This window comes from Melospiza melodia, chromosome 2 (assembly GCF_035770615.1).
Source record: "Melospiza melodia melodia isolate bMelMel2 chromosome 2, bMelMel2.pri, whole genome shotgun sequence".
Lineage (NCBI taxonomy): Eukaryota > Metazoa > Chordata > Aves > Passeriformes > Passerellidae > Melospiza > Melospiza melodia.
Window position 1 is genome coordinate 100,962,892 of NC_086195.1, and position 25,098 is coordinate 100,987,989.

The window sequence follows — 25,098 nt, forward strand, 5'->3', positions numbered from 1 at the left end:
GAGACCTTTTATCTGCTTAAGGAACCATTTATCTGATTCTTTTACCGATCATATTTATGTGATACATTTATTAACACATCACCAACTAATACATATATTTATTTAATACTTGCTTTTCATTAAGTTTCAAGTTGCCGTTATTTCCTCTCTGTATGAATGCTCCAGATACTGATCTCTGCAAAAGAACAACTCCCTAGCCAAATGCCATTTATTTTAAAGGAGAAAAAAATCAGTAAAAGTTTAATATGTTAAACTTGCTTATTTATAAATTTGTTTATTTATAAACATATATTAATTTCTCTAAGTTTCTCTTGAATTTGTAAAGTATACCTCAAGTTTTCTTGTTTCACTGCCACATATTGGTAACGCAAGGAGACTAAACTGAGAAAAGCTGCCAGCTGTACATGTCAAGATTATTCCCACTTTATTACTGATACTCTTCTCCACGTAGCCCTCAGATGCTCTGATCATCATCTATGGCAAGTGAGCACTTAGGAGCAATGTCAAAGAAACTATTTCAACATCCAGACAACTTTTAAAACCAGACAACTCTTCAAGTGAAGATAACTCCCAACAGCCGAGTAGATTAAAAATGGTGACTGAAGACAGAATTTTCTCCTGGGCAAATTGCCAATTTTTTTTTAAAGGTAAACTCCAGCTTTTAATTATCATGAACACTCCTCCCTGTGAGCATTGCCACTGACTGGATCATCTTAAAAAGGAATAAAAATGGCATCCCATGACTGTGCTGTGGAGCTCAGATTTCCAACAAGCACAATAGAGAAATTGCAAACGACTGCCTATAAGCAGAGCTGCAGAAGTTGAACTCTGGTATAACCAAAAGGAAAGAAATTTTTTAAAAGCAAACAGTGCCACAATCAAGTGAATATAGAGTGAAACACGGGTAAAGAAAGCACATTTAAGCCTGGTTACCACTTTTCCTAATGGTAGTTTTTAGTAGTTACTCTTTCTTCTGGTTCTGTAAATTAAATTCTCTACTAAGAAAGCTAAATCAAGGATGATTAATATCTTCTGATTTAGCTTCCCTTCCTCCCTCAGTTCAAAATGAAGCGAAAGTTATCCTCAGCCTGGCTTGTCATGGTGGGCAATGGTCCAAATCAAGAAAACTGGGTCAAGCATCTTTTAAAGCTAGTATTATATGCTTTAGTTTGCATAGTTTTATTTTTGTTTCTAATACAATACCGTTTCACGCAAGATTTTAAATAATACTTGTTTCTAAGAGTGGAAAATTAACATGATAATAATGAAAACAATATACATCCACTTGTCTAAAGTAATGTCCATAACATGATTATCTTCTTTTTTTCCAATTTATATGTCTACTGCAACATTTTATAATTATTAGAAGATACTCCAGGGCATATGTTGTGCTGGTGTACAGCGACTTCTCTGGTGGCTGAAATCATTCAGCCTGTGGACTCGTGAATCACAAAGCACCCAGGGCTCAGCAAATCCTCGTATGACACATGTCATGTCGTGTCTCATTGCTTCAGCACAGTCCTCGCACCCTGCCCGCATCACCAGTAGCCACACACTTAACCACAGACGGACCGCTGACATCACAGCCCCAAATTCACCCCTGCTCACATCCCCGCCTATGGAAAGCACAACACATTTTTCTCTGGGTTAGGCTGGTACCAGACTATTTGCAGGGGTGTCTGAATTTTGTTTCAGGGCGGCTGTGAGGATTTAGCAATCCCCAGCAGTCTTTAGTAGGTGTTTGAAACCACCTCAAAGTTAGCCGAGCAAGTCATCTGCGTGGGGAGAGTACCAAGGAGTTCCCACATCAGACATTCCTGGGAGGCGCTGCCCAATAGCAGCGGGTACAACCAGCGCTCTAATCACTGCTGAAATAATTGATAGCGCTGTCTATCCACACTATGACAGACAAAAGCTGAAATGTATTAAACATAGCAATCCATCATCCCGCAGATGGGTAGCAGGAGCCAACAGAGTTCAGAGGGAGCGACTCCTGCTGCTAACAATGGCTGAAGTACTGACAGTTCACTACTCCTCCTTGCTCCTCACCAGGCTCTTCTCCCAGCTTCCCAAGAGATAAATGAACAAACAGTCCACTAAAGAAGAAGGATTTAAATGCTGTAGACTGCTGATAGTTATTATTCCAACTCAGAATGTCTACAAACAAGCTTAATGAGATATCAATTCCCCTCTTTAAAATAGTAAAAAAAAGAAGTAGTTACATTAAGGAATAGTGAATTCAAATAAAATAAGAACCCCCCCCAAAAAAAAACAAAACAAACCTCACCAAACTTAAAATTGTTAGGTGTGTAAATCTCATCTGAATATATGAGAAGCTGACGAGCTAAATATCTAGCACTGGCAGCTGGCAGCTGGAGACAAGCTACAAACAACAGTGCTCCAAATTAAGAAGTAATTTATGTGGAATACATCATTATTTTAACATGAAGGATACAAAGCTTTAAAGGGGAGAGAACTGCTAACAGAATTTTAAAGAAAAGTAAGTCCAGAGCAAAGTAAAGCTATTTATGAAAGTTGATTTTTCTTCCCTGACTTATTTCTTGTAGGACACATGAGTCACATAATATAGCCAAAGGAAAAACTGCAACTGCTAACACCACATTAGTAAAGTATAAAAGGGAAAGACACTTTTCTTAGCATTTCAGCCTTGTCATTTCCAATTTTCTGCTCTTTGGACATGCTTGTATTCAAATTCTGGAACATCTATTCAGCATATCAATCCTAATTAGACAATCTGGGTCTGGAAAGGATGAGAGCTGGGTCATTTGCATAATTTAATCATAAATACTCAGTGATACATATTTCCAAATGCATTTGTACAATTATCTTTTCATCCTTGGGGCAATGGTATTAATATGATTAGGCAATATTTCTGGAAAAAACAGACAAGTATGCACTCTTTTTAACTGCAGCTTAGGGCGATATGAAAAATTAATTAATTTCTGAAGAAAATCAATTTCTGTACGTGACCACATTAGACATTGCTAAACCAAGACACAGAGTCCTTTCTCAATCAGAACATTTTATCATTCTTTTCCAAATTCTGATTGTTATATGAACATTTAAATAATAAAACTGTTAGATTATTTAAATTATCTTAATGCATAGGCATGGAAAAGTGACTATTTCTTCTTCATGTTACCCCGACAGACATGGTGTTTTAAAATATGTATTGTTTGACCAGTCAATAGGAAACCTTAGCATTTGGTCTGAACTCATCTTATGTGATCTTTTATTAATGCACATTATACCGATTGAATTCAAGGACAGCAGGAAATAATTCAGCTCTGAAAACCGCAGCTGAAAAAAAATGGAACAATGCTAACCGAAAGTATTTTAAAATTAATATAAGGTTTCTTCCTTGTTTGTTTTGCTACAAAGAATTAGATAAGGTGTTTCTTCAACAGAAGCATACACATTACAAAAATGTTGTGACATATGTGGGATACAGCCAAGCACCCAGGTGGCTAATCTCATTTTTAGAAGAAAGATACTGCTTTGTATGTTAATTGGTGCAAAAAAAAAAAATTACATTTATGTTTTTATATGTACCATCTTTATTTCTTCTCAATCAACAGAAAAAGTAGAAATTACTGCATGCAAATGTTCAATATTCATTTAATTTGCATGAAGGTGCTTGAACAATTTTTTTATTCTAACAAGCTCATTTTTCATGCGTTTTGTCTTTCATCCTAATCTAGCATCTGTCATTCCTTTTTGAAGTTATTATCGGCCCAATTCCCTCTTGGACATGGTTGCTGGGTGACCGGTATCTTAGCACCCACTTTGACAGGAACAGATGTGAATCTGATCAAGAGATTTCCCATGAGTACCTGAAATCACAAACAACTTTCGAGAAAAACAAACAGCCTTGCTGTCACCGTCCCTCTCTCGCCCTCCTTCCCATCCCTTCCCCCACACCCTCCAAAAAAGAGTATGAGAAAGTTGATGCGGAGTTAACCAGCATCATTAAAACGCATTATTATCTGGCAGGTGAGCTCCCCCAACACCTCTCGAGCTGCTTCTGCCTTCAAACGCCAACTCTCAGCTTTAAGTTTTAACAACCCCCCTTTGAATGCTTCCAAAGACGACTGCTCGCTTCTGAGGTCACCGTCTTCTAAACATTCTCACGTTGAACCTGTTTTCGTCACTTGAATGCTCTCATTTAAATCAATGGGATTATTCGTGTAAGCAAATTTCACATGCACACAAGCACCCACCAGTTGTTCTGTAACACCTAACTCACATTTTGATTACAAATAATGTTCTTTGATCGCTCCCACACTTGGTTGCCGCTGTCTGTGAAATTCCAGCTTATGAAAACTCGACTAGCTACGCTGTCTGCTATTGCTATCCGAGTAGCAATACTGAAAATATTTAAGGAACTGCAGAATTTTATTACTTTAAACCATCCAACTGAGATGCTATAGGCAACAGGACCCCTTATACAAAACAAAGCTTCCTGCTTGCAGGATTAAGACTTCTATGTACAGCCCAATAGCATAGTGACTACATTCATTACTGCACGTGGGATATGGAAAAATAGGAAGAAACAGGAATTACAGCAGTATACTTCCGAAATAAACTTAGAACCTTACAAAGCATAGCTAAGAATTTTCAGATTAAGCGTATTACTAAAAAAAACAAATTTTTCATTCCCATTTAACATCTCTGCCACAAGAATCTCGCCCAACATCAAAATCTATGGTAAAGCTTATTTCCTCTTGCTTGCTTTCCCAGGCACTACTCTAAACATAGCCCTGCTTAGCGAAGAGAAAGGACACAGTTGTGATCCAAAGACTGAAAATTTGATCATACATATGTAAACTCATAAGGCCGCATGTGACAGCAACACCGGATAAATTTGCTTTAACATGCTGTCAACCAGCCTTTCACTTCTGCCTCTTCACCATGCTACTCTTCAGCATGTTCCCAGCCCCATAGCCTCAGGGCTCCTGTCCCTACTGCTAGGGTTAGCAACTGCTCCCACTAAGCATCCTCTGTATCTGAAGTTTTCACAGTGCCTCATAAAATAGCTTCCATGAAGAATTGTAAATTTTCATCTTCTTTTTTTTCCAAATTCAGACAGGTGTGTGAGGAGAAGAAAGTAACCAGGAGAAGAGGAAAGAGAAAGGAAGAGCTTGAATTTTCACAGATCAGAATTTGTTCCTTCATTCTGAGTTGCTGTTCTATGATCAAAAAGATAACAGGGATTTTTTTTCTCTCTTTTAGTTTAGATGCAAAGAGAATTTAAGACAAACATTTCAATCATGTTGGAAGAATTTATTGCCACCTATAGGTGATCCTAAATTTAATTTAATTTCCCTCATTTACTACCAAAATCAGAAAGCAGCCAAAACATTTTATTGATAGGCCAAAAGCCTAGTCTGATCTAAACTTACTCTGGATATAGTAAAATTCAAAAAAATCTTCTACACAACTTAAGAACAACAGAACTACAAAGGAAAAGCCAAGCAAATAAGAAAACTGTTTAAGCTCCTAATTGTAACTGGACCTCTCTACCTTCCATTAAAAGTCATGTGGGAACAATACCATTTGCTGTGTCTTGGAAAAAAATATCCCCCACTGTATCCACTTAGGATGTCAGCACCACATAGTAGTCAAACCTGTCGATGGGACACGATGTACACATTTATAATAAATGCATAATGGTGATAAGTAATCACCATTTAGAAGACCTGCCTTTCGCTTTGCCAGTCAAAATAAGAGCAAGTCTTTGATAAGGTCCCTACAATGATACCTCATGAAACTGTTCAATTATCCAGACTGGCAAAGGCATTAATGGCTCAACGCAAACTGCACAGAAAAATTCACTGGTATGAAAAACGAACTACCAGAGTAAATAAACATCTTCCTACTTGTCTTGGTAACACCCTTATATCCATTTCTCACCTACCAATCCCTTTTGTCCAAGCCAAAAAAGGGCCTACAAACTCAGAACTAGCTCCCTCTGCCACATCCACACCGACAAAATGAAAGCCTACAGCCGGGGATCACCAGCCAAACTGTTCAGTCAATTGGAGTGCTAAGATGGCATTAAAGACAAAAGCATCTATACTAGATTAGTAGTATCCAAATTTGTCATTCATTCACTAGAAAGAGGTAGACTTATGCAGGCAGTTAATGCCAATTTCAGCACTGAAAATATATATCAAGGATTGGAAAGACTGACTGAGAATTAGAAAAGAAGGTGAAAGCAAAGCCTGGAAGGTTTGAAGAGCCTCTGTGGGATAGTAATTGCTGAGGCAAACTTAAGCTGAACAGAACACTCACTTAGTTTGTTAAATAAATCAAAATGCAAGCTAATTCTAATTTTAATGTAACCCTCTAAGTGTTTGAACTAAGGAACCCTTCCATGTCCTTAGGGCCCACTATTTCAACTTAGCTGGCATAGTCCAACCTGGCAATACACCAGCAGGAACACTTGGACAGTATAAATACCACACCACCTCACCCGAGAGAGGCAAGCACTCACCCTGGGGTATTTAGGCTCCTAGCTCAAACCAAAGTACTGAAGGAGGAATGCCATGGGAGTATTATTATTACTCATTATTTCAATTAATTCCAAGATGAGGCCAGACGAACCACGTTTTCCCAAATCCCAAGTTTTTAGTCCAAGTAAGGGAAGGAGAAAGGAAGAATGGAGTCTTGGGAGCCTTCTTGTGAACTGTCTCATTGGTAATCCCTTTAGAACCTTTAGAGCCACAGTGTCTCACATTCCAGGTCAGTAGCCCAAAATCAGCAGAGCTGCTCTCTTCTCTATGGCCAACACACCATCTACTGACTACAGTCACTGCCTCCTCTTTTTCACATACAGGAAAACAAAGCCTGAGTTACTAAACCAAGAGGAGAGTTCACAGCTTGAGGATTTAGTCAATACCAAACAAATTCTATAATCTAAACTTTTTGCAGCTTAATTATATTGAGAAACCATTAGACATTTTGAAGAATTAGAATAGTGAACTGTTAAATATTAGGCAATTGACCCATACCTAATGTAAAGTAAGTTTCTGAAAACGTCCTCAGAAAAATTTAGAAAAACAGGTGTAGGAGAAAATTCAAATGTGACCCGTAAGGCCCCAGAATTTAGAAATGAATTGGGATCAGTTCATTCTTTTCCCATGGGGTAACTTGTATAAATGTAATTCTATGGTTTCATAAAACCAGGTCAAGTTTCTGTCCCCGGAGGTCCTTTGGCAATTTGAAGCATGGCAGCACTTTTTCCTGGCTACGAGTTCAAATCTGCATGCGTTCTGGATTTCTGAAAGGAAGTGATTAGTCAAGCTGAAAAGACAGACCCATCCTGTTCAGAGCACACCTTCCACACAGAAAACTACTAGTAGGAGTCAAACACAACTTCACAGAACAGTATTTACAACTAGTTGGCTCTGCATTTTCACCTCTAAAAAAATTCCTTTTCTCTCATCAGCTGGCACACCGAAGAGCGGACAAACTTACCACATAACAATGCCAGCAGTTTTAACTAAGGACATTCTTCTTTCCTTAAATGTCACAAAGTTCTCTAGTCATATAGTCATACCTCAGAATATTTCTGAATACATGCATTTCGTAACTATTATTTTATTACTTCTCATGATATCACTGTATTGTCCTCATTTAAGACACGTAAAATAAGACTCAATGAGACAAAATCACAGAGGGGGGTCACCAGAAAAGATGAAACCTCTGCTTGGCAGACCCACAACAGTACCCACAACAGCTCAGCAGCAGAGAGCTGAAGGTGGTGGAAGAAACTCCTTCAGGAACTCCTTCAGGAACAACCTGAAATTATTCTGTTTAACACCACATCCACTGTGTCCAACTTCTATTGCAATGAGGCTGGAATGACAGTAGGTTGAGTCCAACCACTCAGCTACAAATCTCTCTGTGACACATCTTCTGGGTCAACTAAAGAGATTCAAAGAGCAAAGGAAGGATAACAAATAAATTTAGGTTGTTTGAGCCAACTTCTTAGGGGGTAAATCTGACATGCTCCCTCTAAAGATAAAATCCACCCTTTCCACCACTCTACTGACATGGTGCCACAGAAGCTCTGTACAATAAAATCTGTTGAAAGTTTATTAATTCTTAGCAATGTCCCACCTGTTGTACCTTGAGGTGGCCTCAAGCCAACCCAACAGCTGTGGCTATCCCCAAACGTGTTGCCTAAAAACCTCACTGATGCCCTCCCCAGGAAATGCTATGGCTCCTTTCTTACATGATTTGCATGCATGCTCCTGAAACAGCTACATGCTGGTGGAATTAGTATTTCTAATACATTTGTCTCATAGTTTCTCAAAACTGTATTTTATACACAGCTATACGTTAAATAGTAAATTATTGTAGCAGGAGCTTCTTTTCCTGTTACTGTCAATTTTAACATCATATTTCAGCAGCAAATTCATTTCAAAGGGAATGAGTAGAATCGCAAACCATCTATAATGCCCAGTAATGTAAGACAAAACATCTTATTACCATTTAATGTTTATTTTTTTAACCTGGCCCATTAAAAACTATGAGTATCAGCTTAAAAAAATCTGTAACAAACCAAAACCAAAACCAAGCAATCCTGCCTTGTATTGGAAAAACAGGCAGTGTAATTTGCACCAGAATCATGAAATTAAGCTTTACTGATAGACACAGACACAGAGAAAAAAAAATCAGCTATATTGTAGGAACTGTTCTAACAAGGTAAGATGTATTAAAAAAAAAAAAAAAAAAAAAAAGAACATATGACTTTTCACTTGTATTAGTCCTTATTATATATTTAATACCACCTGAGGTATTTTCTTCCCCCCATGCAGTAAATTACTGTTAAGGAAACAGAGGATAATTGAAAAATGGTTTTGCTTCCTTCCCAGCAAACTACCAGTGAGAATCAGCACTAGAATGTGAAAAGTGACAACCACGGCACATATTTTGGGAGCATGTATTCCCTTCAAAAAGAGACAGGCTTCATCCGTACTACAAAAATTAATACAAAAAATCCCAGCAGAGGGTATGAAGCCACAGGTTATACCAAATTCTGATACTCATTCCCGCAAAGATGTTGATTGACTTGCTGAAATTGATTAATAAGAAAGAATGCTCACAAAAATACTAAGATTGCATTAAATGCATGATGCATTAAAAAATGCATCATTAATCCATTTTATGCAACAAGAGTTAATTTACAGGACACTAAATCTCAAGGATTTTTCCAGTGCTTTCAAACTGTCCCTGCTAATGCAAGAAAGTATACAGCAATCCAGCTTCCTACCTAAGATGTCAACTGATTCTTTTATAGCACTTCCAAATATATTTTGCATATGCTTGGTTTAAAAGACACATGTAGGCTATTGAAAGCAACAGTAGTATCTGCATTTTTGAAGTTACACATACGGTTTGAAACCACTGTTTTTTTAATGTCAATAATTAAGTCCTACAGGTGACCTTGTCCAACAAAGAAAGGTTTTTACAGCAGGCCAAGAGACTGGAAACAAATTATATGCTTCATAAAGACAGATAACATTGTCATCCATTAAAACATCATATAAAACCAATTAAAGTATGAAGTTTATATTTTTACCACATTTGGAAAAAGAATAATTAAAAAATAATAGCTTTAGTAATGGTTTTTTTTTAAGGAATGCTCAAACTATCAATAAACCCTGACTAGGTTTATCACAAAACTATACAAACTGTACAAAACTGTACAAAACTGTAACCCATTGTTTGTACTTCTCTTAAAAATATAATATCTAGTACCAGAAAGTGGAGGTTTTTGTGTCCCATATATAAAATCATGATCCAGCTCTTAAAAAAAAAAAATCATTAGTAAGTATGAGAATAACATGAAATCAAGGTTACAAAAGATGTTATTAAAAAGTAATATGACATATTACCCGTTTCCTTTATATTTTGCTTTATATAACTTTCTGATTCTTTACAATCATTTCATGTAAAATGAAAAAGCAAAACACTTCCCAGATGTAAAATTCAGAAATAGTTTCTATTGTACAACAGTTTGTAAATACAAGCACATGCTGAGAGACATGTCCCAAACAACAACTTGTACTCCAAATGTAAAATACCTATTACCTGTTCTCAGTACAGCACGGTTAACAAGTGCTCTAACAGCAACATTCAGAGTTATGAACTTCAATCATGGCATCGTAACATTACAAGTATATTTCAGCTGTCAATTATGCTAAAGCATGTGCAGCAGTCCCACGTACTCCCATTCTTCTCCTTCTCCCCATCCAACTCCAGTATGTAACTCTTGTTATTTTGTCAGTCAGGTAATCTGTATGCACACCTACTGTGCCCTCTCATTCAGTCATACAATCTAAGGAACAAAATGAATGCAAAAAAATACGTCTTAACAGCTAAGGTGCACTTTTTTCAGTATATTTAGTATCATATAAAATTAAAATGTGAATAAGAAAATTAGTCTGAAAGCTTTGCTTGAACCTGAACTTTTTCAGATCAAAAGGGATTTAGGCATAATTTAGCCATTTGGCCAAGTCAAAGATTAATTCTATAAATTATAAGGATAAATAAAATTTCATTACCAAAACATCTACTTATTTTAATGGAAAAAAAAATCTGGTTGGTGGGGCAAGATGCACCAGTAAATTTTAATTGCACCTGCTCCATTGTTCCTGGACTATGGCTAATTTCAGCCTTTCAATGGTCATAAAATCCCACTGTTCAATATTTGTAACAGAAAATATACTTCTTTTTCATACTGAAATAGCTTTCTTCTCCATGATGAAGATGCAAATTATGTGGGATGCAAAGAAAGTATCTAAAATAAATTACTTTTGGAGTGAACAGGGTACCTTTAAACAGATAAATGAACAGAAAGTTACGTTAAGTGTTACCCACACAAGTATTCTCAGGAGTGCACTACAAAAACTTTGGAATATTATATTGTATCAGAAACATAATTTCATGAACACTAACAAAAAAAGGTTATATTATTTCAGAAAGTTTCTGTCTATAACTAGTAATGTGTTTTGATACCTATGATTTAGAAGATCTTTCCATTCAATTCTGCAAACTGCATTGTGTATATTTATCCACCTGCCATAGGAGGATGTTCACCCTAAAAGCAATTATCACAAAACATTGTTTAAAGCAAGGTGAACTAAAGTACATTTTGTGATCCATTTCCTCAGTCGCAAGCAGTTTCCTCATGCAAGCACTTTCATCAGTTTTGGTGGACGTATCCTGAACTATTGCTCAGGGTCTGCTTGGTTAAATATCCCATCTCTAAAAGAGACCTACAGAAATTCACGGAGGAGAAAGCAAGTTTTCAGTATTTTCAGAGTTATCTCAGCTAATCATTGTGAGCGACTTAGAGCGGAAAATTCCAAATTGGGATGTAACTGGATGGTCAAAAACTGATCCCTCCTCTGATGAAACTGAGGGACATATTTTTCTACTTAATGCTATGGAAAATATACTATCATCTTTTTTCCTTTTGTTCCATTAAAAAAAAAAAAAAAAAAAAAAAAAAACCCAAAAAAGTTTAAAACAGTTTGCAGTTATTAACACTCAATGCTAATATTCCACATTCTGTAGATTACAGTTGAATATTCTGCAATGTCTGTAAAATGAAACATCAGCACTTGTTAGGAGATGCCCCAGGCTGAGCACAGTATCAGATAAATAAGTAGAACATAGTGGGTTAAGGATAAAGTTATTCCCCAAAGCAAACTGGATTTTATTATTTCAAGTCATAGACATATCCTGATTCTAAATATAAAGATTTTTGGTTTATATTTCAGGATTTTTGAAAATAATTTAAATGATAATGGAAAAAGAAAAATTCTTCCTTAATTCACACTGGAGAAATTATCTATATATGAATTAACTCTCTGGATCATAATAGCTTTTTGCAGATGACTCTTCAGCTGTATCGTTTAAATACGTATTTAGGCAACTAAAAATTTACTGTCAATTCCTATTATGTCAGTCCACATTATGGCGCTGTTACAGCATGCACATTTAAAGATTATTGAAAAAATTACTGTTCATGTGCAGTATATAATTTGCAAAAGGTTAATCACTATTTTAAAACAATGAATGGAATTAACTCATAATGCAAAGCAGATGCCCCAAACGTTATTTTTAAAACAAAACATATTTAACTTATAAAAGAACAAAGACGATCTAAACCCAGTCCTGTTGCTTAAAACCAGACAGGCATCATGGTTGTTTTGGACTCCTGTTTCACTGGCTCATACAATTTAGATAAAACTCTGCAGTTTCTAACTACTCTCTGCTATCCTACAGCCATTAATGAATTTTTACAGCTAAACTTGTAAAGCTCCTCCATGACTAGGCAACACTGGCAATGGTGAAAAAGAGGTTTACTTGTACCAGACCAGCAGGGATTGTAGTAACAATTTAATGTATCGATTAGGTAGTTCAAAAGGAAAATATTAAAATTCAATGCAGCGTATGAAAATTCTCTGCTTCGTATGCAATTCACTTTAGATGACCAGTCACAGAGATGGGCAGAAACAGGCATCTGGAATGATCTAGGAACACGGGAAAAGAGAAGAAATACTATATGGCAGTCAAACAAGATTAGTGTTTCTAACAAATATTCAGAACCCACTCCGGATTACAGAACATCAAGCAGAACAACTTGTAAATAAGAGGGCTCTGAGTGCATTTTGGTTTACAACACCGAGGAGGGGCAGAGAAGAAGTCCTGGGTGGGCGCAGCAGCCCCCCAACACAGCCCATAGGGACACAACTGGGCACTTGCTCCATGTGCCCAGGGGGCTCAGCCACCCCAGCCTGTGGCTCCAGAAAGAGCCTAGAAGCCTGAGACTGAACCGAGCATTTTAACAGACATGGCAGTGGTCTGAGGAAATAACATCCACATAGCCCTTTCTTGTAAGTAAAGTTGATTCTGACCTGACAGTAAAACTAAGCTTTTTTACATAAACTACATCTGCCAAGAAAAGATTTCTTAATTATAAAGAAAGAAAAAAAAAATACACAAAACTTTACCAATATTCATAGCTATGAGATAAAGGAGGAGGTAATCAAATTGAATCCTTGAGGAAGATTATGTGAAGCAATCAGGGAAAAAAATGTCCCCCTGCCCATCACTAGCAGGCCCTCAACAGCGTCGGCAGCACTTCTCGACAGGCAGCCAGCGTTCCCAGAGAAGTGTTCCCTTCCAAAGTATCAGATACCCTGCTCCTGCCAGCGACCGAAGTATCAGATTAAAGGGATAAATAGTTCTGTCCTGTTGCAGTAAGTACACGCCAAGGATCCCAGCTTTTAAACTACAATATTTACCATTAAATACAAAATGTGAGATAGATATTAAAGTACTGTTATTATGAGCAACTGGAGTCTTTTATTTTATTTAAGTCTAAGGAAACCACTTCCACACCTTTTACTCCGTCTTCATAGTTACTACAATTTATCTTCTGCCCTTCCAGAAGTCATCTTTGCTTGTAAAGCCTTCCACATTTCTGCTGATTATATTTTAATAATCTGTGGCAAGAAGGAAGGTCATCAATATAAACCACAGGTACTATATACTTGACATTCCTTCCAGCTGCACTTGCTGACCTATTCATTTAAAGTATCTGTGATCTGTACTAACCTATCTGGGTGAGATACTCCTTTAATTAATACATTAATACAAACAGGGAAAAAAAAAAAAAAAGCTATGCAAGTGAGCAGTATTCAGTAAACAAGGACATGCTAGGTCCACACAATTTGAGAGAAGCAGAAGCTAGGAAAGAGGGACTGAATAACTGCCGTGTAAGATGGGCTTTGAAGGGAATTGTTTCATGCTCAGCATCTTTCCCCTTTACATTTAAAAATCAATTAGGTTGTTTTCCAAAAATTGTAAATAGCTTCCAAAGGCTGCAAATAATTCCCCACTTTAAGTATGAATGTCAATGAACTCATTCAAAATCATCTTCAAATGTCAGAAAAGATTAACATGTCCTGGTCACAGAAGGGAGGTCAGAAGAAAGCGCGCGCTTTTAGCCTTTACTCGGGTGGGCACGATCCAAAGCCAGCCTACGTCTATGGGAAAACTCTAGAAAGGGATCCAGCATGGCAAAATTCCACAACAAGTGCTTAAAACACAAGAGACCAGAAACAATCTGAGATCAATAGCTTCCAGGTCATTAATCCTAGGCAGGTGACATCCAGTGCACAGCTCGCTACTCTCTTTCACCCACACATTCAAGAAACCTGACTCGATTGGCATCTAGTAGCTCTAAATATTTTCCATGTTTTGCCTTTATCCTTCCCCTATTTGTTTGGCATATGGCTTTCTAGCATCCCATTAATGTCAAACCGTTTAATCGGAATGTAAGCTAAATGCACAGTTTGCTATTTCCTGGATTTCTGTTTGGCAGCCAATGCTTTTTATGAGGAAAATAAAAGCAAAGGTCAGTATGACCAGAAAAGAAAAGTCATCTTCCATAACGGAAGCTTATTTTTCCAGTGAACTGATACACAAGCCTAATTTTGAAAAAGGTCCTTTAGTATCATGTTATTATTAGTAGTATCACAAATAAACACAGAAACCAATTCACTTTACAGACCTCCACATTAAGCACTCAATAGAAAATCCCTTGGTGCTTTATTGATTTTTGTTTTATTGATTTTTTTAAATAGCAATATCACAGTTAAAATGTATCATTTTGGTGAAACACATCTAAAACTTTTCCGTCTCGAAATAAGTTATTACAAATTATTTCCACAGCAACTGGCAACTAACGATTCAATCCATTTAAAGAACAACAAAGTAATGGCTTTATTTGGATGCCTTTTTTGATTAAATAACATATTAACCTTGATGAAGCTTTCCAAAAAGGGATTAGCGTACTCGAGTGCATCAGCTGATTATGAGACAAATATAACAGTGATAAGATGCTGGTTCAAAATTTTTGAATCTGATGAGTACAACAATTTAGCCGCTAGGATGGAGTTGGTTCTTCCAGTTTCCATCTCAACAGTCAAGTGTCCACCCAGGATACAAAAAGACATCACCCAGCTAAAGTATGCAGTAACTGGGAGTCAGGAAAGGTCACTTAAATCACTAAAATGAGTAGACCAAAATACTCTGCATAATTACTGTAATGTCAGAAATAATTAAAAATAATTTGCAAAGAACGAAGAATTAAATGTATTAGAGGGGAAATCCAGAAAGCAAATACAGATTTATCTTCCCATTTTGACCAAAACTCACTGATCCACTTTGCTTTATTCGTCTATACTGTAATAATACATTTTGCATACCTATTGTATATCCTTTCCATTAATTTATTTGCTTAATGGATGTATAAGTAAGCCTACTACAATTACGCTTTTTAAGGGTCAAATCCTACTCACTTCTGAACCCACTACTGTAATTTCTACTACACTGGATGATAACACAGCAGACCTCAGGAACAGCTGAAACACAGCCGATTCTGTGCTGTTGACATAATCAAGCCATGTTACAACCAGCCTGCCAAACCCTTTTATAACCCTGCCAAGTCCAGGAATTGGTGTCTCCATAAGCCCCTAGCCACCCCCAATAAAAAAAGAAAGTTTCTGTATTTCTTAATTCTACATGTTCAAATTAAAATTCACACGGTTATGACTGCGGCGAAGTAAAACTTCCATAAGTTTATTTTAAGGACCAAATCTTGGAACTCTCACAGAGTTGTTGCAAGTTACACACCACACGGACACACACACACACACACACAAAACCCCAACCCAACAATTGTCTAAGAGCAGCTATTAATATTCATGTTGATTCCACATGAAACAACAGCAGAGTTACCCGAGCAGCTACAGTTATGTCAGCGCTTGGAAGTTATTCCAGGCTGTTTTGTCCTGCTGCCCTGATTATTCAGGAACTTCAACAATCCATCCAGCAACTGCTACCGCAGAGTAAGTGCTCTGCTTCGCCCGGCTCTATGCTAATGACGGCCAGGCACCCTCTGCTGAGTCGGGGGGATGCAGGGAAGGAGGAGGGGATGTCACACGCCCCGCCACTGGGGACGGGACGGGACGGGCAGGAGCACGGCATCGCGTGGGGTTAATTCCCCACGTGTTGGTTGTTGCTGCACCTTGAAATCCGACAATGGGAAAGTGAAACGAGCCCGGTCTGTTTGTTTGGGTATACGGAAAGTAGCACCGGGACTTTGTCCACGACCTCCTCCGTGGGAAGTTCCCGGCGCCCCTCCAGCGCGGCACAGCCCGAGCCCCCCGCCCCCACCTGGGGCAGGGCGAGAGCCCCCGGGAACTGGAGGCGCTTCCGACCGCTCTGATCTCGGGGTCACGGCAGTTATGCGATCCCTTCTCCTTATCGAGCACATTCAGCCCTGTAACCTACAGATTGAGAGATAACAGCCCCACGCTTTCGCCCTCCATTGCAAAGGCGGCTGCTATTGCATCAGGAATTTCCCCTTTTGCCAGCTCCTTCTATCCCCCCGACACTCGTCCCAGGCTGTGGCAAGTTTGGGGCTCGCCTCCCCGGCCCGCGAGGTGCGGGGACAGCCCCGCACCGCCCGCAGCCGCAGCGCCGCTCCCCGCCCCCGGCGCCGGCCCCGCCACCGCGCCCGCGTTACTCTGCGCGGCAGCAGCATCCAGCCTTGCCAAATCCCTGCCGCGCTCCCGCTGCCCCCCGTCTCCTCCTCTGGGGGCTGGTGGGGGCCTGGAGCTGCCCGCACCTGCTCCTCGGGGACCGACACCCCCACCCCCCCACCAAGGAAGCAACCCAGCCCGGCCGCCTGGCACCTCTCCCCACTGCCCCAAAGAAAAGCTGCCTCCACCTCCTCCTCCTCCTCCTCGCCGTCTTCCCGCCCTGCCTTCACCTCCCCCGTTCGCCATGTGGCAACTGCCTTAGAGCCCTACACAAAAAGTGCACGTGCCCCCTCGGATGTGTGACAGCAGCTGATGGCCAAGCGGCCTGCATCGCCCCGGAACGGGCCCGGCGCCCCATCCCAGTGAACGCGACACCCCTGCGTCTATGTCGCCGTCCCCCCATCAGGACCGCTCCCCGCCCACTCCCGAGCACCCTTCGGGCGGCTTTTTCCCAGGGTTGCCCGCTTTAAAGATACATCCAAGGATAAACTTCAGCTGGAGGTTCGGTCAGAAAGCACTTTCTGGCCCCTTCCCACCCCCGCCGGCCCTCCGCTCCCGCGCTGCGCTGCCCGCGGCCACCCCTACCCCCGGCACGCCTCGGCCCGGGGGGCAGGGAAGGGGACAATGACAGGGCGACACTTGCAAGGCGCAGCGGGAGGGGGGCACGAACACGGCTTCCCCTTCCCCCCTCCGTCCCACCAAGAAGCAGCGCCGCTGGCTGCGGAGAAGGCCGGCTGGGTGCCGGGGCAGCGCGGGAGGGGGCAGCGGGAAGCGGCGCCCGGACCGCACCGCGCGGGGGTGGGACGGGGGCGGCGGCGGCGGCGGGGGGGCCGGCGGGGCGCGCGTGTGCCTTGCGGCGCTTACCTGGCGTTGGTGCAGTCGTTGTAGAGGGTCTCGAAATCCTTCCTGGAGATGAGCTTGCAGCGGTTGACCCCGGGCTGGATGGCCCCCAGCCCCCTCAGGATGCGGACCTGCTCCACGTTGCAGACCACGGGCGTGATCTCGAGCCGCTTCAGCTTGGTGTAGACCGTGTGCAAGCCCCCCACCAAGTGCTTCAGGAAGAGGTCGAAAGCCTGGGGCAGGCAGATGAGTTCGCAGCCTTCCACGGTGAAGGAGGCCACTTTGGCCCCCCTCAGATCCACCATCTTGCACTCGTTATTCTGGGGGGTGTTCTCCACCGGGGACGGGGTCGAGTACACGGGCTTGCCGGGCAGGCTGCCGGCCGCGCTGGCCGCGCTGGCATTGGGAGTGGAGGTGCCGCCGCTGCCGCCGCCGCTGCTGCTGCTGCCGCCGCCGCCGCCGGTGCCCAGGCTGGGGCTGCCGCCGCCGCTGCCGCCGCCGCTGCCGTTACCGCCGCCGCCGCTGGTGGTGGAGGTGACTGTGGCCGCCGCCGCCGCCGCTGCGATGGGCTCCGGCCGGAATAGGTTTGTCCCCGAAGCGGCCGGCGGGGGAGCGATGGACGGAGACGGAGAGGAGGTGGCCGACGACGAGGTGGCCGACGACGAGGTGGTGGTGGTGGTGGTGCAGGCGGCAGAAGTTGAGACCGGAGGCTGAGGGGGGACCAGCTGGGTCGGAGGGATCAAAGCAGCCGGTACGGCCATGGTCACATATACGGCGGAGGGGGCAGGGGGAGGGGGGAAAGTTCCCACACACACACGCAGGGGAAAGGGGAAAAATGAAAAAAAAAATTATTAAAAAAAAAAAAGAGGAAAGGAGAGAAGGGAGGAGGGGGGAGAAGAAGGGGGGGATAACCCCAGATCAGGTGCTGCGGCGAGCGAGAGAGCAGGGGGCAGAGTGAGAGAGAGAACGCACAAAGTGTCCCGCAAGTGGGGACGGAGGAGGAGGAGGAGGAGGAGAAGTCCGCTCCGGGCGGCGGGGCTGGGGCCGAGGGGAGGGGGAGGGCAGTTTCTTTTTGTGGTCCTTGCTCTAGCACCACGTTAAAGACGAAGGTGAAAAGGAGGAGGTTTGAAGGACTTCGGTTCTCTCTGGCAAGTACATTGATCAAAGATTGAGAGGGGAATGACAGAGAGAAAATGAGCGGGGAAGTGCTGGCTGCTGCCGCCGCCGCCGCCGCTCGCTCGCTGGACGAGTTGTTGTTGTCACACGGTGCGGAGGGGAGGAGCTCCGGCAACTTGAAATACCCTTTGAAGCAGCAAAAGGCTCACTCACTAGTATTAACCCAAATTATCCAACCAGGAACCCGGAGCAGGAAAACAGAGAGAGAGGGAGAGAAGTCCCTCTCCCCCCTCCTTCAGGAACCGTTAGATTACATGTTTCATATTTCACCCCACCAGAGATGAGATGTAATTTTCCCAGCCCTTTTCAACAGTCGCTTGTCAACACAGTTTGTGGAGAAGCACGAGCGTCTCCAGCGCTCCCCCAAAGCCGGGCGGGAGCGGGGGAGCCGGGGCGCGGGGCGGGCGCTGGGCACCGCACACCTTGCCGGGGCAGACAAAAGCAGACACCTCCGGACGGGGCTGTTGCTCTTGCTGCTGCTGCGGCTCTCCCGGGACCATAGACGCTCCTCCCGGCGGGGTGGGAGCTGCTGCCGAGGGTGCCCTTTGTTGCGCGCCAGGCGGCGGCGGCGGCGGCAGCTGCGCGGGGCGCGCACGGGCAGCCCCACGCGGCAGCATCCGCGGTGGACTTTGCTGCGGCGGCCGCGGCTCGGAGGGGACTACGAGGCACTACGGCTCAGGCCGCCGAGACGCCGCGCCGAGCGGGCTGCGGCGGCACAGAAGTAACTTGGCAGAAGGGCGGGCGGCCCGCGCAGGTCCCGCCGCGCAACAGGTGCGGGCGGCGCGCAGCGGGCGCGCAGCCCCGGCCCGGCCCCGGAGCGCGCAAAGTCAGCCGGCGCGCTCGGCCGCGCATGCGCGGTGGGGCGGCGGCGGGCGCGGTACCTGGCGGCCCCGAGGCGGGATGCGGCGGGAGCGCGTCGGGCAGCGGGCGAGCCGGGCGCCGTCCTGCGGGTCTGCGGGGCACTCCGCACACTGAGAGGGGTAAAGAAATGGCCACTGGTACCCATCGGGGGGTCTGCAAAATCAGCGGTCGGTGCGTGCGTAGTTCTTCCTGTTTCAAAAATCCGCCCTGCGTGTACTTAATTGCCATGCATGTATGTGCCCATAGCCTCTTTTTTTTTTTTTTTTCCTATGATACTATTACATGAGACATGACTCACGGGATGACACATCTGTAGAGTGGATAATCTCAACTGTATTAATTTGGTGCAGGGGAATTTCCACAGTATCAGACATAAACTGTTCTCATATGATCTGCTTGCTTATTATACTGTAAGTTTAATTTACGGGAATTTGTTCTAGTGCCACTTAAGACAAGTTTTGCTTGTGAGAGTTAAGCTATCCTGCACTAAAATCTTTAAAATTGCAAATAAAACCATGAAAACACAGAGTAATGTTTTACTTTAAAGTCTTTTGTACTCATAATTGTGCAGAACACTTATTTGAGCCATTTTTAGGTGGGGTTTTTTGAGAATGTTTATCTGGAGGAGCATATACAACTTGAGTTCCGATGGTGGGATCCCAGTGGTGGGATCTAGTGTTGCATAAAACTTGTAATTTCAAAATCTAAATACACTGCCTCTTCCTGTTTTTCACTTGTAGAAAGCCAACTCTGTCCATATTTTCTTTCCCTCACCTGTTCTTTTTGCATGTCACCTTCTCTCACATCTTGTGAAGACAGAACAGCTCCGTAAGAAGATCAGGACAGAGCCAGACACGTGTGATACTGCCACTTGGAGATCTGAGTGAACTCTAAATTAGGAAAGCTACCACTTCATTTGTTCCCTACTTTTCCTACAACATGATTCCTACACCAGCTCTTCTGTTTTTCTATTTGCTGTGTGTTCCCACAGATACATAATTCTCATGGTCCAAAGGAAAAGGTAGTTTGAAAAGGTTTACTGCCAGGGGTTTGGGTTAACCTTGATGATATCAATTCAACACTGGGATTAGAAAGCTAGAAAGAAAGATTTTTGAAAAGGCTCGAGATTCCTCAAAGCTTCTGGCATGGTAAGTGTTTCTAATTATTATGGGGAGTGTCTCAATTTAATTTAACTCGCACCTATACTGACACACTCACATAAACCAATAAATCCTGAGGTCATCCTTTGTAAACTTCTCTAGATTGCATTCCTCTTAGTTGCTGACGCTTTCGTGTAATAATATTGTTGGGTGTTTTCTTTTTCTCTCTCTGAACTGATATCAGCAAAACTCAAATTACTGTAACTGATATTTGAAAATTCTCCCTGTGTCAAGTGAAGACTTATGGTGCTGAAATCAATAAGACTGTTTAAAATTCAAAGACCTGCAAATCGTTCTGTTTGTCCTTTGATAGGGCCTGGGCTGATTAAAATGCGACCAAGAAAGCTTAATTGCTGCACTAATTAAGAAGTCTTTAATTTCTTTCCTGGAATATTGTTTGAAGCAGGGTTTCTGTTCTGCTCATGTAGCTGTTCAGGGCAGGTATTCTCTCTCTTTCTTTCTTCTTTTTTCTTTTTACCATTTTGGTATATTAAAATGTATGTTAAAGCAGTAGGATGTATTGACAGTGATTATTATTTATTGCTTTAAAAAAAGACTGATATGGAGTTCACTATTTTATTAAATTACAATTTTGAGGGCAGCTGTAAAGGGTAAAATGCAATTACAAAATGCATTGTAGCTGTTGAATTTTAAGGAATTTGAACACTTGAATGACAGGAGCTAGGATAGTACACCAGCTCCCTCCCCCATCTGCAGTTATTATTGATAATTAAATATTTAAATTCATTCAGTGAAACACCCCAGAAAAGTGTTTGTCTCCTGAACGTGTGTGAAGGAATGGACCGGGAGAGGGGATGCAACAGAAGGTATGCACCTGGTAAGGATGAACAGTGCATTATCATGTTAAGTTCGTCTACAATTTTTTTTCCCCTGCATTTCTTTGGAGTTTATTTTCCTTAGAAACCTTTCTGTCTTGTGTCTTGTCTTACCCTTGTATAGTGACCTATTTTGTTCATTGCTTCTGAAAAGGAGAAACTAGATGATTTCACAAAGCTTTCTGTGATCAATAGAGTAATGTTTTAGGTTTAATCATGCTGCATTATAATTCTTGCAAACAACTGCCAAGCAGAGGTTCTAAGAAATGAGCAAGTACTGGCGCAGAGAAGGTAAGTTCTGCTTTGCTTTAATCTCAGGTCTCGAGCAGCAATCCCCCTTTGAAGAGCTATCTGCTGTTTAGAGGGAAGACTGAGAGAGAGGGAGGGACCTCATACAGAATCCCCCCGCATCGCTCAGGAAAATAGACTCATAGAAATGTAAGTGTGTGAAAAGGGATCCTTTTTTGCTTCTCTTCCACCAAGACATTTACTAAACATTGACAAACACCACGAATACAATTGAGATTGATGTGAAGTGTTGTATCAGTAGTAAGAAACTGGATACTGCAGCGCTGTTTTTCTAATTGTTGTGTTATAGTCAAAGTAGCACAAAACCTTGTCCAATACAAATACAAACTGGATTCCTTTCAGTGACAGGACAAATAGATAACATGCTTAATAGATACAAAGGGAGATTTGCCATTCCAAGCACGACGTCACGCTAATTATGTTTACTCTAATTGAAAGCAAGGTTTTGGGGAACCTGAAATTACTCATAGGATATTTTTAATAGCTGAATAATAATAAAGTGCAGCAAACGTTGATCACAAACCTTTTGGTCTTTCAAAAATCTATTGGAAAATTAAATGAAAAGTGGAGTTTGGTACAAACAATGCCCCAGGGCAAAAAAACAACTAACACTAGATTTTCCAGTCCAGCCATAACACAAATCAATTTGAGCACACTTCTATGGCCAGACTGCCAGATTGTTATGACTGCTAATTCACTCAATCAAACAGTACATTAGTACACTGGGCACAAACAGCTTTAACAATAGCCTGCATTTCTGAACAGTCCACCATATATCACAAAAAACCCAAAATACATGGCAAGATTGCTTGCACATTCTGTTTACTACAAATTGCATTTATATATGGTGCCTGCCTAACAAAGGGGAAAAAAAGTGGTGGGAGAATGAAAGTGAAGAAACTTCTGGAGCCACTAAAAATAACTTTTGAAGTCCTTAAAAACGAGATTCTGGGAGCACTTGCTCCTGCTTGCGCTGATGTTTAATGTGAACCTCTCAGGCAGAGAGCTGACAGCAGAGGCTGGCCATCCCGTGCACAGAGCTGGATGGGGAATTGCTGCGGGCTTGGCAGCTCGCACACGCCCTGCCTAGCCCTGTCTAGCCCCGGCCCCGGCACTTCAGCGCTAGAGCGGCTTTTGCCGACTGTACTCCGCGAGTCAGCGCGCTGGCTCCGGGGATGTTCACCGCCTGGGCAGAGGGGCAGGATTTAGCCCCAGGGAATATCCCTCAACTCCTCCCCTTCATCCCCACGAGCAATGGGTGTTATCCCCGGGGATGCTAACTGGTGATGCGACCAAGGACGCGCGGTACTGAGGGATGCGATGACCGACGGCTCGGGAGCCCGCGCATCCCTTCCCTGCCTCCGCGCCGGCATCCGACACACGGACACACGCACGCCCCGCACACACGCCCACGCACAAGCGCATGTATGGAAATTGCAAAAACCAAACGCCAATTAAGCTACTTGCTTATTTGCGATTTCCCCCCCCCCCCCCTTAAATCGCTATTCTGACTTCAGAAGAGGCGTTTCGAAGTCAGTAACTAAAACAGCCCTTCCGTCGATCTGAGCCTCTCGGTCACGTTGCTGCTACCAGAGCCACATGGTGAAACGGATCGGGTCGTGGTCCCCTCCAGGGCTGGCTCGGGATGGGTGGATGGATGGATGGATGGATGGATGGATGGAGCAGTGGCTGGGCACTGCCTGCTAACATTCACCTGACAACTGACAGCCGAGCAGGAGAGCTGCAGCGCGGGGAGGAAATGAAAACCAACTTCCCTGCGTGATTTAAAAGAGGGCTGGGATAGACGGGGGGCCCTCTGTGTTGTATGAGTTAGACTTGGGCTCTCATTAGAGGTCCTCAGTCCAACGTGCTAATTCACCTACCAACAGGTAGGAAGAGTCGCTCGGAGCAATAATTATGAAGTACAAAGCCCTTGCCATTAAATTATGTTAAAGCGGCGATCTAATCTGAGCTGCCCTTTGCCGTGCCTTCCCCCCTTTACAGAATTAGTTCGCTCAGCCGCTCCATCCCTCGCTCCCAGCCCAGGCTAATGGGAGCACCGGGGAGCCGGCCCCGGGTTCAGCGCTCCAGGCTCTCCAGCGCGGTCCCTGCCGGAGCACGGGGACCGCTCCTGCTGCTCTGTGCCCGGGAGCGGGGGGGAGCGGCGGGATCCGCCTCCCTCCGTGCATCCCGCGGCCCCGCCGAGCCCCGGAGCCGCCGGGAGGGGAGCCCGGCCGGGCGGAGGGCGGCGGCCCGGCTGCCGCTCCGGCGCTAATTGCTTCCCGTAACAATATTAATAACAGCGACAAAAATGCACAGTGCTGCCTTCTTTTTATATAGGAACTGACAGCCTGCAAGACGCAGCCTCTTCTTCCTCATGTCACTTAAGTGAATGGAAAACAGTTGTGGGGGGAGGGTGTTACCTTTATTATTCCCATATTTCAAAAAAGCAGACAAACATTATTAACTCGGGTTTTTTTGAGGTGGGGGTGAGGAAGGATTTTTAAAAGTCCGAGCCCTTGCTTGAAAAGTTTCAGCACAGAGCGGAATTTTATAGAGAGTTATAAACTCTGGGTAAAGGGGGATGTTATAAATGGAAGTGCTGACACAACCTTAACTATAGCGTGTAAACGGCTATGCTATAATATCCATTAAGCAGAAAGAAAAATAAGATGGCTGATCAATAATTTATACAAAGAGTACCAACTGCAGACATAATAACTGTAATGTTTGCAAAGCAATCTCTCGCTCTCCAGGCTTAGCAGTAAACTAGCGGGGCTGTTAATTTCCAACTCCTACAGGTAAGAGTACAAACAAATTACTTAAACTTGTATTTTGCTCGATATTTTGCATGCCTCGGTAGGATAAAATACAATTTAATTACGATGCAACTTGGGCTGATTGAGGAGCCTCCCCCTCCCTCCCCCTTTCCTCCTGCCCGCCCGCCTGCTCCTCCGAGGGGACCTTCTTGGGCAAAGCTCCGCCCGAGAGACAGGAACAGGTCGCTTGGACGGGCGTTGTAAACGGGTCGACTTTTGGGTCACCGTAGTTCGAATTTTGGGTCACTGTAGTTCTTCGGAGAGTTATTCACACACGGAAACAAAACGGAGCCATTTAACTTCAAAAGAAAGTTACAAGGTTTTTCAGTGCCACGAGCTGAAACACAATACCCCCACCGGCCCGATAAGCATCAGCTGTCAGACGACAATGCACTGGCTTTCCATGCATCAGGCTACCGGGAAAAAAAAAAAATCCGCTTTAGGG

At 43.1% G+C, this 25,098-nt stretch overlaps 1 protein-coding gene across 6 annotated transcripts in view; it reads right to left on the bottom strand.

The window, feature by feature from the left end:
- Nucleotides 1-18,738, bottom strand: part of DACH1 (dachshund family transcription factor 1) — a 352,211-nt gene extending 333,473 nt beyond the window's left edge. For 2 of the 6 annotated variants that reach the window (XM_063149417.1, XM_063149419.1), the window contains exon 1: nucleotides 17,517-18,738. In XM_063149417.1, coding sequence (XP_063005487.1) covers nucleotides 17,517-18,253 — 737 coding nt within the window. In that variant the 5' untranslated portion in view covers nucleotides 18,254-18,738. The remainder of the gene's footprint in view (nucleotides 1-17,516) is intronic. The other 4 variants (XM_063149421.1, XM_063149422.1, XM_063149418.1 and 1 more) reach the window with 3 other exon arrangements.
- Nucleotides 18,739-25,098: the final 6,360 nt, after the last annotated feature.